Source organism: Chelmon rostratus, chromosome 1, assembly GCF_017976325.1.
Source record: "Chelmon rostratus isolate fCheRos1 chromosome 1, fCheRos1.pri, whole genome shotgun sequence".
Classification (NCBI taxonomy): Eukaryota; Metazoa; Chordata; class Actinopteri; order Chaetodontiformes; family Chaetodontidae; genus Chelmon; species Chelmon rostratus.
The window spans coordinates 7,905,030-7,925,029 of NC_055658.1; the positions used below are offsets into that span (position 1 = coordinate 7,905,030).

The 20,000-nt window shown below is 42.0% G+C and overlaps 1 protein-coding gene across 2 annotated transcripts in view; it reads right to left on the reverse strand.

Moving 5' to 3' along the window:
* Window positions 1-16,591: 16,591 nt before the first annotated feature.
* Window positions 16,592-20,000, reverse strand: part of ntrk3b (neurotrophic tyrosine kinase, receptor, type 3b) — a 167,829-nt gene continuing 164,420 nt past the window's right edge. For both annotated transcript variants that reach the window (XM_041935829.1, XM_041935819.1), the window contains one exon: window positions 16,592-16,777. In XM_041935829.1, coding sequence (XP_041791763.1) covers window positions 16,592-16,777 — 186 coding nt within the window. The remainder of the gene's footprint in view (window positions 16,778-20,000) is intronic.

Genomic DNA, 20,000 nt, shown 5'->3' on the forward strand with positions numbered 1-20,000 from the left:
CAGAATAAAATATACAAGCAGAATAAAATATACACAGTGAAATGTACCGACAGAATAAAATATACCAGTGGACAATAAAATATGCCAATGAAAATGAAATGTGCCAATATACTAAAATGTATATAATTTAGTTAAGTATATGTGTGGACCTGAAAGTTAAGAACACAGAAGGTGCAGGTGCAGGTGGAGGTGGAGGTGTAAAGTGCGGTGTGCAGTGGTTCACAGTTCTCACAGTCTCTCACTGCAGTGAGGGGCTGCAGGGGGTGATAGCTCTGACAGCTCTGGGGAAGAAGCTGTCCCTCAGTCTGTTAGTGGTGGTGCGGATGTTCCTGTACCGCTTTCCTGATGGTAGCGGTACAAGCAGTCTGTGGCCCGGATGGCTGGGGTCCGTGGCGATGGATCTTGTAAGCTACAAGTCTCGTCAGAAACGTGGAAGGCCCCTTCGACTGCTCACATTTACTTTTCCTGGTGAGATCGTGGTCTGTCTACCACGCCGCTTTACGGAGTTAGAGGAACACATCACTCTCCTCCCATGCTGGCATCTGTTGCTTCTGGCCACCTCACACACAGCTGTCATCTCATTGGTTGTGCTCCGAAAGGTCGGCCGCAACCGAGGTCAGCGTTGAAACAAACTGGACTCCGAGCGCAGCGCTTGGTTGCAGTTTGCACCATTTGAGCCACCGCTCCACAGTGGCTTCCGCACACTGGGAGAAGGGTGTGGGTGCGCTGTTGTGAACAGCCGTTTGTTTAACATAACCTATAGGCCCACAAAATGCAGCTAGCTATTGAAATTGTTATGTTTTCAAGGGTTTTGACAGACTCTACTGCCAAGTTCATACATATGAGACAGGAGTATGTGAAAAGAAATGTTTTTTAATGAGAGTTCAAGCAAAGCGATGAGACAGAAGAACAGTCTCTGGAGGAACAGTCTTCTGTTCTTCCGTCTCACCGGGAAAACACAGGAGCGCAAAACCTTTGCAGCTTACATTTTTGGTCTTGTAAAGGTTGAAAAAGAAACTCTTTAGATACCAAGTATTGTTTGTACTATGCACAGCGCTTTGGTGTGTGAAGAAATCCAAACCCTGACAGACATGCTGGACCCTTACAGATGTCTGATGAAAGGGTTTAACACATGGTCAGAAGTGCTCACATGCTAATCTGCATTTCTGTGGATGAAACTAGTTTCAAAACCTACGGAGAGAAGACGAGGCTTTGATCAGAAGTGTGAGGGTTATCGTTTTGTGTGTTCTAGGTCTATGGTGCGTCAACACATCAAACACGCACACTTATCTTAAATTTCAGTTGTGTGTGTTACCCTAAAAAGTGGCCGCTGTCTGGAGACCATAGAGACAGCACAGCTCATTGGCTGTATGACATATGATGAGAGTTTTCACAACAACAAATGCTGCCAGAGCTCCAGAAGCCCACGGTTTCTTTTTTCCAGATTATTTCCAAACTTTAAGAAGGTATTGTTGCTTGTTCCTGACAAAGCTGAGAGCTCAGCGTGTCTTTACCACTCGGAGAGGCAAGTCCTAGAAGTTAAAAATATTAAAACTTTTAGAAAAGGAGTCTTACAAACAGGATTTCAGTAAGCGCAGAGCAACAGCAGGAGCTGCAACCAGAGTTTCCCACAAGCATGTCTTAACCATTGCTAGACATAAAAAAGAAAACAACAAAAAACCAATAAACCCAGATCTTTGTGCATGCTGTTTTTTTTTTTTTTTTTTTTTTTATTTTGGCTCCATGACCCTGTCACTCCTCTCTCTGCAGACCCTTCCTTTCAAACACATGTAAACTGTCTATCTCATCTCTAACCAACGCTCATCCCTTTGCAAATCTGCATGTTTATTCATGACACGACTCACACTGTGGCACATCAAGAGGTTGCTGGAGGAAGAGTGGCAGGGCGCTGTGAATTTCCACGCTGACAACATGTCAAAGGCAGACAGACACAAAGGAATAAAAAATGCCCAAATTCAATTGCCGTACAACGCTTGGGATCGTGATATGAAATGAACACTCGAGGCATTATACTTGATATGTGCAGCGGTGGTACATACAAATCACCTCATCCAGGTGACGGCTGGAGCACTGCGCATTTCAGAGAAATAAACATGCTCTGTTCTCCATCGCAGATTCACAGAGACAAGCCAACATAAAAAGACGAGACAGATCAAAGACGTGCAGAGCAACAATGTCATATCCTGTAGACAAAAACGGCAAGCCCTGGGACTCTACTGCCTGTGGCTGTGCATGCTATCTGTGCCTTAAAGCTATGAAATCTCACCTTAATTTGCCAAAGGAGGGCAGAGTAGGCGACAGAAGGTAGAGCGAGGGAGGACCTATGACTCACAGTGGGTTTCCACCTTGTGCCTCTGGGTCGGTCCTGTGTTTAAACATGAAGAGCTGAGGAATGTAGTTCAACTCCTCCAACGCTAATGGGGCCTAGGTTCCACATGTTGAATAAGTAATATGAGGAAACTAACACCGTCGCGGCCGGGGAGTGTCTCTTAAGCCTCTATACATAATTCAGTCCAAAAAAGGAAAAAGAGGCTGCAGAAGGTTCTGTCAGGTTGTTGCATATTTTCTTATTCAGCTAACTTTGGCAGTGTCAGAAAGAAGTATTTTCATTTCTAACAAAGGGAAAGTTGGATTGTAAATTTCAATCTCTGAAAGAAGAGGGCAGTTGAGGATAAAAGATAAAGAATCTGCCCGAGTGTGTGCGTGTGTGCGTGCGGTGTTTTGGCTCCGAGGAGGGCGGCTGGCTCTCTGAGTCTGATGTACCGCTACTGTATCGCTACTGAAGGATTTACAATAATGTCACAGCCTAGTCTGAGAGTCGTGGAAGAAAGAGACATTTATAGTTAATGCAAATCGTATTATTATTCTGACATAAACATATGCACACATGCACAGCCACACAAACACACACACACACACACACACACACACACACAAAGTGAATGTGGGTAAGACGCTGGAATTACTGAGCCGTGAGGCTATTTGAATTTAGAGCATGTCTAATCTGTATATCACCCAAAATATGAACCAGCGCCTTCACAACCATATGGAGTGGGCAGTTTCCTGTGCACAAAATGCACACTCACACACACACACACATACACTCATACACACTCACACACATACACTCATACACACTCACACGGCATGGCAGAATATCTAGCAAATGCCTGTGAGCTGTCTGGGAAATGATTTGTTGAAAATCCTACAGTTAATGGACTATAGATCTTAAAAATATTTGCAATAAGGCATACGGGCAACGGTGCTCCGCTCCAAAGAGGCTAAAGAAAGACAAGAAAAGTCTTCAAACATCATCATCATTCACAGCCCTCAAGTTAATTGGGTCTTAATCCTTCCATCACACATCCATAATCCCAGATCAAAATGCCTTTATAGGTTGAAGGCCTGGACTTCTGCACAGCAGTAAAGTTGAGGGGACATTTAAGGCCTGTGTAATTAGACTCCAAACTTTAAGGTCTGACGCAGGTACATAAATTAGAGGCCCCAAAAACAGAGAATAGTCTCTCGACATGACCCCGCGAGTCAAGATTGTATGGTCTGTGGACTACAAGAGTGATATTTAATCTACTGAATGGTCTGCTCTGATGTCTAATATTCCTTATAAAGCCTCCTCTTCAGTCACCACTGGAGAGATCACTAACACTGTTTGATCTTCTGCTCCCCCCTCACGGACCTGAGAAACACATGCTCTATCAAACTTAGAGTATTCCAAACATTAAATGGACTCCGTGTTGCTGGGGTAGGGGGATTTATTGTCAAACTTGCACTTCATGTCATTCACAGCGTGTGAGCAGCCCGTCAGCAGGTTCACAGTTGAGTAAACTCACTTTGTTGCAAAATTTGAATTTGAATAGAGGTGCACTGATACAGAAATTTTAAAAGTAACATGCATACAAAGTGGGACACAGGGAGCTAAGAGCCAGTGTTTTGCTTTCTGTGAGAATGCTGGCGGTTCGACGTATGAGGTATGTCGGCCAGCAGAAATTCTTTTACTAATCAAGAGACGTGATATGTCGTTACTGTGCTGAATAATGTGTGCGCAGTAGCAGCAGCATCAGGAACACAGTGCATGTGTTCATGAATATATATCATATGAACATAAAATGTAGTAGGCTATGCTGAAGGATTGCTGGATAAGCACTTGGTCACAGAGGCATGTATGTGCAGTAGGTGTTTGCAAAATACCCAGGCATTAAAGGCCATGCTGTACACACTTCATATTGAGTTGACCTTGTGGTGTTGCTCCTCCATGAATGGATTTAATAGGTTCCTGTAGGAGAAGTCAAGGTAAAATGAATTAGGGACCCAGTCATTGTAGGGTTAAAAGTCCCAACCAGCTTCCAATCCAATGTCACTGCAGCAATGCTCTGATGGCCCTTTGATTGACAGGCCAGCAAATGAGGGGCAGTACCTGGGAGCCTCAGAAGCCAGGGATTGGATACAAGCTGTCTGGGTGCATTCTAATAAGACAGTGCCTTCCAGAGGAATTGGACTCACAGCGGTCCAAGGTTAATCTAGATGTCAACACCTGCTGAGTGTGTAGCGGATTGCTGTGGGGTGACATCCCCCATCTTCTCGTCCGCTGTGGAAACTTAATGTGGCAACTGATACCACCCTCCCTCCAGGAGGAAGCGTAGAGGTTAGTATTTCGGTGCTGCCGTGCATGACTGTTCCTCCTGGCACTTCGGCTGCTGACCTTCTGCTGCTTTGCTTGATTGCTCCCTACCCACTCTGGCCACACTCCCACCCTCCCCTGTGAGACTCTCAAAATATGTGTAGCATGGCATAAATACATTTGGGGTGAAGTTGGGGTGTAGTTTGTTCGTTAAAAACATATAGAAATCTATGGCATGGCTTGTTAGTAATATAATTAAATTCAAACACAAATTAAGTAAGCATACTTTTTTCCAAGTATGGCAATTTGGGCTTTCGTGGGCACACCAGTTGAACGCAGCACAGGAATGGTGGGCTCCACCACTGACCACACAAGCTAGTATATAGAGATGTAACTAATGAGTGTGCATACATTCTGCAGCCTGACAAGGTAGGAGATACACCTTTCACACTGTACACGCCGTAGCTTGTCTAGAGTGCACAGGCTCGTCAAAAACAGCCAAAGCATCATCAGTGAGTATCGCCCACTTGACCCTGAACAATTACTTTGACCAAACACTGTATATTAGGAGGCACCTGCAACCACGAAATCTCATTTCACAGGTAATTGTCACCCATTCCCCAACAGTGGAGTCACTTAACCCCCAGAAACCCTCTGAATCTCACCCCCCCTTCTTCCCGTCACACTCGCTCGTCTAATCCTCCCTGCACACCACCTCTTTTGCATTTTGTCAAAATTCATTTATTTTCTCCGCAGATCAACCTAATTAGAAGGAAGGCTTGTGGTGAAAATACGTCTTTATTGCTGTCATCATCAATATCACACTCCTTATCTGGGTCACTGCGCGCCGATTGGCTGCATGGCTAATGGAGTGGAAATTTTCCATTTTGTTGGGAGCCTTTCATGTTTCAAACGCAGGCCCATTGGGGAAACGATGCGCATATTGGAGGGTGTAAACAGTTAACAGGTCTCTTTTTCCCACAAACACCTTGTTGTGGAGAGAAAAGAAAGAGATGCAGAAATAGAAAATAGGCAAGATAAAGGTTAGCCTGTCTTCTGGGGACTGAAGGCTCTATTCAATCACACTTGATAAGAAAGCCTTGGGGATTAGTCAAAGGCATTCTCCCTGGGTGGTGAGAAGGCAGCTCTGGGTTCAGGTACTCAACAAAAACACTGTTTACAGTGCGATAGCGCCGAAGACTGCTTTGAGGCAGAATGGAAGATTATGATTTCTCAACTTATCATACGGAAGGAACCATTTTTGATCAAACAGCAGTGGGCAATTTGGCATTCAAGGTCAGTACGTTTGCTTGCGTGTCTGTGGGTAAGAAAACAGCGAGGTATTGGATTATACATATAATGAGCTTCAGTCTATCGTCTCTTTTTGTTTGTACAGCCTCTTCCTCACAAATGAGCTCGCCGCCTCATCTTTGCAATAAAAGACCAGATGCAGAGAGCTCCCAGTGCCCATTTCGTGTCCTTGTGTTTTCCATAAAGCCATCACAGTTATCAGTTCAGAAGTTCTATACCTGCTTTTATCCATGGCAAGCTGACACAGATAAATACAGTTCAGGATTATTTTGCCGAAATAAGACAGACCATCTTCGGAGTGGAGTGTGAGTCATTTCCTTGTAGTCATTTTGTGTTTTTGAAAGACGCGGATGAGGGTGAGTCATAGACTGAATACTTGAAGGTGAATGCACTTTTTAAAGCAATTTAGAAATGACGCCTTTTCTGTACATGTTTGGATTGTCGCTCAACTGACTTGGCTGTGTTGCAGCACTTGATGCTGACAAGCAATAGTGGAAAGCCGAGAAGCAATCCGCTTGAAAAACACAGTGTTTTCACTCTGAATACACTCTCAGCAAGAGCTTTCATGTCACTTGCATGGGGGACCGCTCACCGCAGCAGTCAGGTGGCGTGTATGAGAAGAAAATACTAATCACCTCAAGTTCAGCAAATAAATACTGTTTGCAGACCTGTCAGCCCTCCTGCTTTTTCTGGGATTCCCCAGTATTTTACCCCTCTCTCCAGCTCTCATCCAATTATTAATACATGTTAATATACTATGCCCGCCTATTTGATGTGTTTGCTACATTCCCCGCTGGCACAGCAGGTGGCAGTATGGAGAACATAACGTCTAGCGACGAGAAGTCGCAAACAAGAAGAAGAAGAAGACGGCTAAACGAGAGAGGGATGGAGTACCTGCCAAAACACTGAAAGTTTGTTTGTTTCTAGTTTGTATGTTGTTGTTAGGGATATTAACAATTTTCATCACATTGGTCTTAATCTCAGAGCACACGCTGCTTGAGTTTGTGTTTGTGGTATCTATCAAAGGCAGACACACACAGACACACACACACACACACACACGCACACACACAATTTCTATGGGACATTCTCAGCTTTAGTACATGTTTATAGAGCAAAATAGAAAAACTTTGTATCACTTTGTATCTTATATTACTATTCTTAGTCTTACATTTATAATACCCATAATCCATGCCTTTAGTGGATGCTTGTGGGAGAAGTTTGCTTTCAGGGCTTTCTTCCAGAAAGCCTGTTGGGGTGTTGGGGCTAAGGAAAGGCCTCAGGACAGGAGTAGGTTAGAAAGGCTTTCTGGCAGAAAGCTCTGAGGTCAGACTTCTCCCACGTGCCATGTGTCAAAGTCGAAGTCAAAGTTAGCTTTATCTCAAACAGAGAATTAAAATTATGTTACTCTCAACCTCTGTGACAAGACATATATTAAAAAGAAATAAAAATAAACACTGTATAATCTAAACAATGACACATTAAGAGAAGCAATGTGGATAGGAAGTATAACGTTACCATGGAGACCTAGCTGTTGACTGCATTGGCCCGTTTCTTTTTTTAGCCTACATGTATAGTTGTTCCATATTTGGGCAAACTGACGCCTTTACAAGTTTGCTGGGTTATCTCTTAGCAGTTCCTGTTTGCAATGTACTCACAGATGTGCGGACAACTGGATTACTTTGACACTGAAGAAAACCTAAAGACGTGATGAATCACAAGCAAATCTGGAGCCATAAGGATACATTTCCTTGGAGCTCTAAACTAATTTACTCATTTATTATTTTAATGTATTTATTTGAAGTGGCCATCGGCCATAATGGTATCCCCAGAAACTACTCCATGTTTAAATCTTACTCAGTTATGACTCCAAGAAGGAATGTGATTTTGGCGCTAATTGTGGCAATTGGGCGCTAATGCTTTAAATGTACTTTAAGTGCCTCCATGAGCTGTGTTTCACAGCAACTGCTTCAGCTCCAACGGATGACTGTGTTGATAAGTGGCCAAATCAGTGAGCCAAACTACAGCAACTAACTTCCCTCTGCCAGTACACTCACATGCACCCTCATCCACTTCTTCACCTCATGTCTCCTCCTTCTATAATATACTGTATTATTACTGAAACATTATTACTGCAACTAACTCAACTGTAAACTCAGGAGTGGCAATATTCGTTTCTGAGAGCAACTGCTCCTGCCTTCCATTCACTGCAATATTAACCCCAATCGCACTGACATAAGATGCTGTGTGCATCAGTCCCATTAGATAACCAAGGACCCGCTGCCCAGAAGAATTAGTAGTAATATTAATATGAAATATCCTCTGCTAGATATTATTGGAAATGTAAAATTAAATGAGTAACTTCATATTTTACGATTGCAGGCTATAAAACATCTCTTCTCTACAGAGATAGTGGTGTTTGGATTCCACCCTCGGCAGACAACTCAAAACAGGGGTCGAGCAAGTCCGCAACACAAAGAACGATAGAAGATAATCGACCCAGGAAAAGTCAACTCAGCAGTCACTGTGATAGATTATCTAAGTTATCTAAGTTATTTGAAAAAAATCGTACTGGAACAAATGGAAGCCAATGTCAACAATCCCATAATGCACTTCAGTGATAAGTGTCAGCGGCAACATCAAGTATACATGGTTTGCATTCAATGTGCACAACCATGGATATGGTCCTTGAACTAATCGCAGCAGATTACCTGACACATGAGTATGAAGCTGCTATGCTTGTTTAGTCAATAAAAAATATAGTGCATAAAGATCATCCAAACGGTCTTAATGCTTTAGAATCTAAAGTATCTAATATTGGTATTGACGGCATTGACTAGTATTGAAGTTTAGAATACAGAAAGTGCATGCAAGTTGTGACTCATTGACCAGACCTCATTAAAAAGAGAACATTGGAACAAACAAACACTTGCAATAAATTATGTGCAAAATAACTGAATCACCTGAATCGCTCTGGTGTATTGTTGCTCAGTTTGAGTGTGTTTAATTGCATGTGATGTTATTAGTTGTGGAGTTTTTTCTTCCTCTGCAAGTCTGTAATTTTTTAACTAATCAACCCGCAGTTTGGCAACAGATCAGTCAGCCTGCGTGACGCTGAATATCTAAAAACTGGGATAAGAAAGCACTGATGGTCAGAGCTCTTCAGTAGCGGTGTGTGTAACTGTATATCCGTGATGTGTTTACATTTTGTCTACCCTGCATGCATTTCTCAAACTTGTAACTGGAAACTTGAGACACTCCAGACTAAACCACAAATATGAGCATGCACAAACACACACACACTAACACGCTCACAGAGAAACCTGAACACACAAAACACTGTGTAATTGTAAATCAATAAACAATTAAGGTAGCGCCATCATAACACACTGCTTACTGACCTCAAATCCCTCGGTGCCGACCGTGTCTCCATTTTCCTGTTGTTTGTAAGAGGCCAGCTAAACAATAATGGGAAGGCTGTCGGCTAATATGTGGACACTTGCCAATGAAGCATGTAGCAGCGATAAAGCGTCAATGTCTCTGTGTCTTTTTGTGCATCGTCAGACTGTGAAGTAACACTTCACTGTGATGGATTATTTATCTCAAGCAATTTGAAGCTCGTGTTCATTGTTATGGGCACAGGGTTGCATGTTTCTCTGTTTCTTGATGGTGCAGTTAAATATGAGGTTTTGTGGCCAAATGGTCTCTGGTTAGATTCAAGCAAATGTTTGCGGGTCTTCTGTGAGACGTGTAATTTTCCAAGGATGTCTCTGAAACATGGAGAGTCAGCCGTGGAGACAGGCACCATTTCTTCCACCAGATATCCAGCCATAAACTGCTGTCCACAGTTAAGATCCAGTTCTGGCTGTGCAGCCATCGTTGGGCTACAGCAGAGGGTAGGGGAGGGTACAGAGGGTCATCTTTTGTGGGGTGTCACTCATTTCCATGTGCTTGATGGTAGTGGGTGTTTCAAGAGGTTTGAGGTCTTGTAGGAGACCTTCCTAAAGGAGCCCCATGTCTTTCCTGTCAAACTTAGGTAACACTCTCGAAGTATGAACTGAGAGTCAATGAAGAAAAATGAAGAGGAGGTACCTGTCCGGAAGTGAGATAAAAAGAAAGATAAAAGGAGGGCGAGGGAAAAAGAGAGCAATAGAGTATAACCGTGAATAACTGAATGCATATTCAGACGAGCTTTAACTAATGGGGGAGACACCTTAATAAGTTCAGCTAGCAACTCTGCTAACTGAAGTGTGACATACAGAGTTGTTAGAGAGATGAACTAAATATCCTGAATGGTCCACTGTGAAGTGACGTCTAAACAGATGAAGGACAGTGTCCCTCTCTCAGGACTCGGATGTCTCTGTCACGCCCGTGCTGCCGTCACTCCTCCCTGTTTTCTAGGCTCAGTTGTTTCCACGTCTCAGGGCAGCACAGCGTGCAGCTTGTGAACCCTTAATGTGAGGACATAGTGGCAACATTTGTTCTTTTTCTTCTTCTTCTTTCGTTCATTTATTGTTCTCTCCATTTTAATTCTGGAAAGATTGCAAGATTTTTAATTTTCTTTATATTCATATTTTGGAAACAGTTTTTGCTGGTGTCAGGTTATTTCTAACATAATGATGATGAAAGCTGGTTGGAGGGGCCCCTTGGTGATTTTTGCCTGGAGACCCAACAGACTCTGCCCCTCCGCCACTGTTGGCAGATCAGATGTGAGGAGCAGCCATGTTTTGTTATTCTCAATTGATGAGGAGCAGGTAGGTGTTATTTCAGCTAGACCACTGCATCGGTGAGGCAGGGGTGGCTTTAAAAGAGATAAATAATTAAAATGCTGCCACACACACACATACACACGCACGCACACACACACACACACACACACACACACACACACACACAAACACACAAACACACACACTATCCTGGTTTAACCTTTGCTGCAGCACTTTCTAAGATCATTTTGCTATGCACCAAGCTGGCCAGTCAAATATAGAAATAGCTAGATCATTTTGTACTGTACTAAGTATGTACAAAGTGATAGTGTGTCCTGCCTCAAAAAAGTGCACAAAGCTGCACCTTCATCATTTGAACCACAGGCTTATGGTGGGCTTCTTGTAAATGGTCAAGTTGTTTGTGAGTTGTACTGCACATATTGTTTACCCACTGTGAGAATGGAAAGAAGAGAGTATGTTCCAGGGATTTAGATGAAGGAACTCTGTTGATGGGACATTCTGAGCCTTAATAATATAAATACATTTCTGAAAATGCAAAACAATAACAATTACAATATTCATGTAAATTCTCCTGCTCTGTTTCTTTACTTACTTGAATTTAGAATAAACATGCTCTGAGTTTTGGGACTACAGTTCAGATTATGCATTAGGTAAATTACAGTACAGTGGGTGTGGACAGAAGGCCGTAGGTTTGGTTTCAAAGCCAAGTAGCAGCTGCGTTATAGCTATAACGACACAGATGAAACTGGTTATTGTGCTTTCTATAATACCCGTAGCTACAAAACACTTGCACTAACCCTAATCCTGAGATCCTGAGCCTTAATGATAGATAATATTGCATTTACAGTTTTACTACAAAGTACACTGTGCTTTACTGTGTTTTTACTGGTGTTCGATTCAAGCATTGTAGACTATAAACTATAATATACTATATAATACAAAGCAAACTACCTGAGTAGTGTTTTGGTCTGATATCCCTTTGACACTGAATATCCTGTGTTTAATTACATTTCACTAAATCTGCACGATGAAACGCCATGCTGCATTAGCTGCATTTCCATTGTGGCCTGCACAGACATACTGTACTGTTTTTGTACGATTTCTAAGCAGATTTATGTACGTTATGGATGTATTTATGGAAGAAACACATGTTGACAGGTATTGATGACACCACAGGAACACAAAAAGATGGTAAATATTCAACACGGTTGTTCTGACGAGGTAGAAAAACCCTACATGTGGACGAGCGTTACAGCTGCTGATGGGTCCTGACCTGATCACTTCTGGAGTGGACAGAAGAACAGCCGCTAACACAAAACACACACTGAACACATGCTGTTCAGCTGTCTAAGAGATTTAGATGAAGACAAGATTTTGTCAAATTTACACATCTTTATAAGACAGGACAAAATGGAAAAGGAGATCATCTGATTGTTTGAAGACATTTTCTTAAGAGAGTCACATTAATACAAAGATCTATCATGGAATACCAGTATTTTATATATTGCGGTTGTTATACCACATTTTTATATTCTGTAACATGTGTACATGGTAATATGCCAACTCTGCTTCAAAAAGTGTTCAGTTAGTTCATCCAAGAAAAGGAAAAAAAAAAAAAAAAACTTTTTAAACAATACTCAACTCACCATGAAAGGAGTACAATACCCTGCAAATGCTCACGGTCTGTGTCATAATGTCTTTAAGCGTTTGTCTTTACCACAAGAGAATACACAAAAACTCAACGCTTTGGGTAACTCGTTGGATTTGATCCTGCCTTTCATATAAAATACTTGAAATAACTGAATGCTCATTAATGATTTACACAAGGGGAACAGAGACAACACTGTAATACTGTGAGAATTCATGTCAAGATAATAAGGAAGAGATGTGAAGAGTTCCACTCCAAAATGCTATATTTCCAGATACAACATAAAACCGTTGCCTGAGGTTTATCATTCAGTGTCTGAGAAATCAACAGGTTACACACTGTGAAAATGAACTAATTTGGTCAACTAAGCACTTAATCATGAATGATTCTTCAAAAGTAATATCATTTGGTTTTAGGTGTTTTTTCTTTTTTTGCTGTTAAGCTTTTTGGAGGTCGTGTTTTTCTGTCACACTTTGGAACGAAACTCTTCATGTTTTCCACTTCATTAAATACTGTAATCATCAAAAATATGGACACCACACTATTAGCTGATCCCCTTGAGTGAATATTATTTTTGATCGACCGTCCATGAGTTAACACAAGTATCCACCTGCTTCAGTGGCTCCTCTCTGGTCAGAACAGAAGAGGTTTTTATCAAAGCAGTAGATGGGTGTAAAACCTCATCATTGCTAAACATGCAAAGGCCACGAGTGTGAGGAGGAAAGGAGCGACTGTGAGTCGTGTACAGTTGATGAAAACCAAACCAGCATAACAAAAAAAAAGGGTTTTATTTTGTTGTGGTAAAGGAAATGCAAGGAAGGAGGCCATCCTGTTTGTTTTCTCAGTGTGTGAATGACAAGATCCTTGTGGGATTAAACTAAAGTGTTTTAAACCAACAGTTCAACATTTTGGGAAATACAGTTGGGAAACTGGATGAGAAGCTGGATACCTCTCATCTCTCTACAGTAAATCTGAAGCTGTTTCCAGCCATGGACAGATCCAGGGGCGGGGCCACAGCGGCGTTGGCCACAGCTGAAATCTGATTGGCACCTGAGCTGCCTCTGTTCACTTCAGAGCACTTCATGTCTAGCTAATGTCAGCTGGCAAAGCTACAAAGCAGCTACATCATTGTAAGGTAACGTTATCTAATGTATTCCCGCTGGTCGGCCAAGAAATCTTTCGGCAAATAAAGTCAAAGCCGGTCAAGTCCAGGCTAGCCTCTGTTCCACGCCATACTCTGTAAGAAAAATCGGCATCCACGACAGAATTTCTATTAGAGGTTGAAACCCTTTGTGATTTTGGCAAAGTTACAGTAGAAACTGACAGCTTTTCAACCCCTCCTAGCCAATACCAAGCGGTATTATTGTTGATGCTGCTTTCGCAAAGACAACCGAATCAATTTCTGTTTTCCTCGGAGGCCAGTAACTACCAAAAACACAGGACGCTCTGTATTTGCTGCCAAATTTCAGTGAAGAAACAATCAATGACAGGTTGGAAATAAGGGAAAAGAAAGAAGAATGTTCGCTGAAGAGGTAACCGTCTTCAGTCATCATTTTATGAGTACAGCAGGGGTTGGTGTCGGGGTGGAGGGGGGAGCACCAGAAAACATAAGGAGAAAAAGCGCAAGTTCCTTTATTAATTTGGTCTATAATGGAGACACGAAAGCAGATAGAAATGGTGTCAGTGTGACTGGATCGCCAGTCAGCCTTCTTTTTCCTGGGACTACCCAATAGATTTGCACTGTGAAATCAAGACTTATAGGGAACCAATCCATTATTGTGCAATCAACATGTACTTCATAGTGATAGGTTGAAGCAAAAAAAACTTGTCTATTGCCAGTTTAAACAACAATTAATTTATTAGCATACGAAAAACTACAGCTCCCATTAAAAAGTAATTTACCAGGTGACAGTAATGCATGTTTATTTTTGCCACTACAACCTGCTCTTGTAAATCCCATCTGCGCTGCGTTGACACCTTCTTGTCAAAGGTGGAGATTTTTCCCCACTAAACTGACAATCGCAAATAGCTCAGTAAGTTCAGTCAATCCAGTGGAGCTGGGGTGACCATATCTTCAACCTTTAAGTGTGCTGCACCTTCATGCATGCACACCTATGGAGTTCATCTTTCAACAGCATGGACACCATGAACGTAGCATTGTCATTGCTAAGTACCCTGGAGCACTTAAAGACCAACTTTCTGTTCGGCGTGATGCCTTTGCCTCTGAAAGCTTGTCTATGACTCATAGGCTGGCAACAGCCTTGACAACAATACATTGATTGAATGACACACAAACAAAGAAATCAGTGTTGAATTCAGACAGCGGTGCATTGTTTATGTCTTTATACTGGGTTAGGTAATAATGATTGGAACAGAACATGATAAATGTCCATGTAAGCACGGAAACAATTATAATATTCTAATTATTATTATGCTAATTGTGGTGAAAATTTGACAATTTGATAGTGAAAGTAAAAAATATGGGACATGCGTTATACAGATATTTGTCGGGACACCCAGCTGGAAACCTGGACTAACCGGGACCTGGACCTGGTCAACGTAAGTGGATCACATAATCCTGTAATGTGCGATCCCATTTTTACTGAGGAGAAAGGTTCACTTTGCACTCGCACACATGACATGCAAACTGCGACTCCAGCCTGGTGGATCTGTTAGATAAATACAGCAATCCGGCCAAATCTATGACATACATTACTTCCTCTTGAGTAAGGCTTTGTGCCAGACTGAATTTGTATTTTTGTTTTACATTATTTTAAATGTAGGTGGGCTTTTGAATGAGGTTTAACATGTCAATTGGTGAACTGTAAAATGCTGGTTGAACAGAGCCAGGCTAGCTGTTTCCAGTCTTTATGCTAAGCTAAGCTAACCATCTCCTGGCTGTGGCTTCGTATTTAGCTGAGAGACATGAGAGCAGTATCAATCTCATCTACCTCTCAGCAAAAAGTGAATAAGCGTATTTCCCAAAATGTCTAACTATCCCCTTTAGTTACAGACTTTTCTTAGGATGTGTATGCTAGAAATACACCTGCAGCTAACATGTGGCTTATACTTTCGGTTACAAAAATGTTTTCTTCAGAGTGGAAAAGCAGTTTCACACCAAAAAGCCTGAAAATGACGGAACAGTTTCTCAAAGCGCGTGTATGAGTTTGGAAATGTGGTGTGAGATATTACTTAGCAACGCACTATTCTTGCCATAAAAAGCAAATGGACTGGAAAGTGAATATGAGGTTTCATCACCTCTTTGGAAAAGTGTCGTGTCGATGGCTCTGAGTCGTCCCCCGTTCTCCAGAGTCTCTGTGAGTCAGTGTCAGCGGACTTTCCAAACTGTATTCACTGTCGTTCACCTTCACCACATAAGATAACTTACCAGCACTGACACAGCTAATTCCCAAGAGAAATCTCCTCTCGATTAGGATGAGAACAAACACCACAGCTTTATACTTTAGCCACCCAGATCACAGTCAGAAAAAGGAACCGAAATAACACCCAAAAAAATAAGTTAACATAATTTTGACACATAGAATTTTACAATATGTACATTATTTTTAAATTAAAATAGATTTGTCGGTTGTCTGATTGGGTAGGTCCTCTACAGAGCGCTCCCTTTTTTTCAACCATCCAGTGTTATTCCACAGAAGCAGAGTTCCCATTAAAAGCTCAGTGCCAGCCAATCAGAGTGCAAGTAAGGCTACCATCGTCAAGTCCCTGCCAATAGTTTGTCGGAGATGTCTTCAGACAGGGCCGAGCCCTTAGCAACACACATGGCAGACCCTTCAACACCCTGACAAAAAGAAATAAATATAAAATATATGTAATATTTCTATATATATTCATAAAACCAAACCCAGGATAGATTTTAACTCTGATGTGTTCTCTCCATAATATAATAAAACTGTGGCCATTTTCCTATTGCCAGTCCACTTCACTTCCCTTTTCGTCTCCATTTTTGTGTATTTTTTGCAGTTTTTCGAGGGAAAAAAAGTCTTCTTCAAACCTGTACATCTTATACGCAAGTAAACAAAATGTAAAAGTGCGTGTTTTTTTGAATACGTTTTATCCACTATATCCAAAAGTGTTGCAGGCACTTAAGTCCTTCCCAAACATTGTAGGTGTTTTTCGACAGTGGAGCAGGTTGGTTTGGTTATTCCTGGATTCGTGTGGGTTGGTCTGTCTGTTTGTCTCTGTCGATCTGTCTGGCGAGGAACGGGCCACCCCGGGCCGCTGCTAGCCCAGGATGTCCAGGTAGACCGGCGTGGCTTTTCCCATGGCGAACAGGACCTTCTGAATGTCCTTAATGTTCAGTCGCTGCTGCGGTTCCCTCTGCCAGCAGCCCAGCATGATGTCATACACCTCCTTAGGACAAATCCGTGGCCTCTCCAGAACCCGACCCTGGGTTATGCACTCAATAACCTGCAGAGGAGAGAGGGCAGCGGAGTGAAACAGACGATTTTCAATGACTGATTGCTTTGGTTTGTTCATAATGAGAAAGCGGTGACACTGAGCAGGCTGTCCTTTGAGGTTTGAACTAATGAAACTGAGATGAAAGAAGTAAACAGTATGCATTCAGTCTTAAATTTGTCCAATATCGAAGGGAAAACAAGACTGAGTTTTTTCTGTCCTGCAGCACAAAATAACAATAATCCTGAATATTTGTGGGTGGATGTTTGAGATGCTGCTAAAAGGGTGATTGATCATTTCTTTGTTGGACTTGTGCTCTAATTAGCGAGATGATTCATTGCTGTTCTGACTATTTGACTTTGTTATTTGTGTCAATTCCAGGCCACTGTAGCCTAAGAGAATGGATGTGGCTCTATTAGTGTGTAATGACCGTGGCTGCACTGAAAACTGCACTGAAAAGTGTTGTTTTCTGCTTTTCTTTTTAAAACTTTTCTTTTAGCACTGCCACCACAAACAGTTTCTTTACACTTCAAACTTAGGCACTGATACCAGCTCAATGTTTGCTCTTTTTTACGTGTTTCAAGAATAATTACCAACACAGCTGAAGAGGAAAAATGGAAACCCTCCCCCTAAGACATATTATGGTGTCATGCAATTTCATGCTCTTGCAAGCTAGCAGCACAACAGCACGGTGTCAGAACAAAGCCTTTGATAATCTACTGCTATCTGAAGCCTAATTTTCTGGAAAGAATGTACGTCAAACCTGATTTGTGTTTAAATAAATCTGTTTTTATTCTCACGACCGTCAACAACAGTAAAAAGCTGAAACAAAACAAAATATTAGAACAAACCAGTGGAAAATCCTGTTCTGTTCTTCCACCTGTTTACAAGGGTAAAGCCCTGCTTTCTCTCCACTGTTGCATCCTGTTTCTCATGTGTTGTCACCAAAGGATGAGACAGACTATGTTGAGAGTGAGACTGAAGGGACGGAGCACAGACACGTAGAGCCTCTTGGCATTAATACAGATCACTAGCAAGCATTGCAAGTAAGCAACAGTAAAGGCTACAGTGGTCATGGCAACAGCACCCAGCCAAACAGATGTGAGACAATATTCAAATGATCCTGGAAGTAATCAGGAATGACCAATAATCATAATGCTGTTACTTTGGTGTTGTAGTAAATTCACATCCTGCAAAGCGACAAGATTGTGCTTATTTATTATGGTGGCAGTTTCATTCCCTGCACGTCCTGTTACAGACTAACCAAGGCATTCTAATTACATCATCAGACATTACCCACTATTTCCAGTCAGTCATCAAACTAAAACATGGCTTCAGGTTGAGGTTAACACACACACCCCCCAAGAAATGACCAAAATTGATTTTTTTTTTATTTCACACATTACCCACAATGCATTTCCACTGGCAATTCGGCTAGCAGCGGCTATTGTAGCCACAGGCTGCCAGCCTCAAACAAAGATGAGGAGCCGGCTACAGAGGCCAGAACTCCCCACACCCAGAATTTTTTTTTATTTCCTAAACCTTAAAGCCTCAAACTTTCCTGACTCAAGTGACCTCACTCAAGGCAATTTATCAGATTTCCACAGCTCCATCTAGATGACTTGTATGAGATTTTTCACATATGCAGTAATAGTGCCTAAGACCTGTAAAAAGACTTTGATGTGTACAGTTGCTGTACTTCCGCTTTAAGTGGCTAACTTAGCCCTTCAGTTTGAAGACAACATGGCTTTTTGTGTGTGACTGTGCTCATGGAAGCACAATGTGGCAGCAGTTCACTAAGTAATATAGCAACGTGATAAGTGGTGTCCAGTCGAGGAACTTTGGGCCTCGACTGGACATCACTCAAGCACTGTAGTTGGGTACAATTTTTATTCCCATTTCAGGCTAATTTATAATTGAGAGTATATATTTTCACAGAAGTGTTCTGAATTACCCTGGCTGATTAAACCTGTATTCAGCTGTAAGTGAATGCAAGCAAGGTGCAAGGTGAAGGAGATGTATGTGCACGTCCATGTTGTACTGCAAAGAGGTCTAATCAGGCAACAAGTGGAAACTCCTGTGAAGAGGGACTATAAGGGGCTTTAAGATTTTAATACAAAATATACTTGATGAATGAATCAAGCGGCAAATGTTTTGGCTTCGACCATGACAGTGGTTTTCAAAGTGCTTTCTGGTTCTTAATAAAGATCAAGTAACATGACTTTTTATAAAACTAAGGGGGAGTGAGACTCAGCTGCAGGGAGGTGCAGCAGGCTGGGAATGGATCAGTGCTGCAGTGAGTGGCAGTGCTGTTAGGGTCTAACAGGAGTCCTCCCTCATCCCTAATGTTTCTGCTGTGTTCTCCGCCCTGGTGTGTTGTGTGTGTCTTGCTCTGTTTGTGCATATGGGTGTGTCTGTTTCAATCAGGGTGTGACAAACCTAGTTTTCTCCTCCTGCGTTCTCACCTGTACACCTGCTGCCAATCCACTCATCACCTGCACCTGTAGCCTGCAGTATATAAAACTGGTCGTTCACTCGAGTCTTTGCCTGGTTGTTCTGGGTGTCATAGTGGTGCTATGTTCTGTCTTTGGATTTGCCTAATCCTATTTTACCTGTGCTTCAGGTCAATTGTCTCCTGCCTTCCTGCTCTGCCTGCTACGCCTTTATCTTTGTCAGTTTTCAGCGTTCCTCCTAAAGATTCAATCCACTGCCTGTCCTGCTCTGATTCATGATACATAGTCCGGCCAGCCTTGCTCCATCGCTCCGGATCTCTACAACTAACTAATCTTAGAATAAACTGCTCTTAGTTTAATTTTTTGTGGTCTCCAAGTCTGATTTCTGCTTTTGGCCCCTGAGTAACTACTGAAACTTAATAAGTGCAAGAGGAGCACTGCTGAATAAAAACAGTCAGAGACTGGTTCATCCCTCTGGTAGCAGCAGTATCTCTGCAAAATGTTAACATTTAGTTTACTTTTTGATTTCATTTGAGGTAGCTTCAGTGAAATATCCAAAATCACGTCCCATGTTTTTTTTTTTTTTTTTTTTTGCACCGCCATTATCAACATTATCATCATCATCATCATCATCCATCAAAAGCATCATCTTACACACATTTCCCTCAAATTTAACTTTTAGCCTGCGTTGGGGAAAGTTTTGTGGGTTTGAACAATGTTTGGAAGTTTATATGTCTGGTCTATTTGTGTGCCGCTGCTAGTTTTTCTCTGTTGTGCTTTTT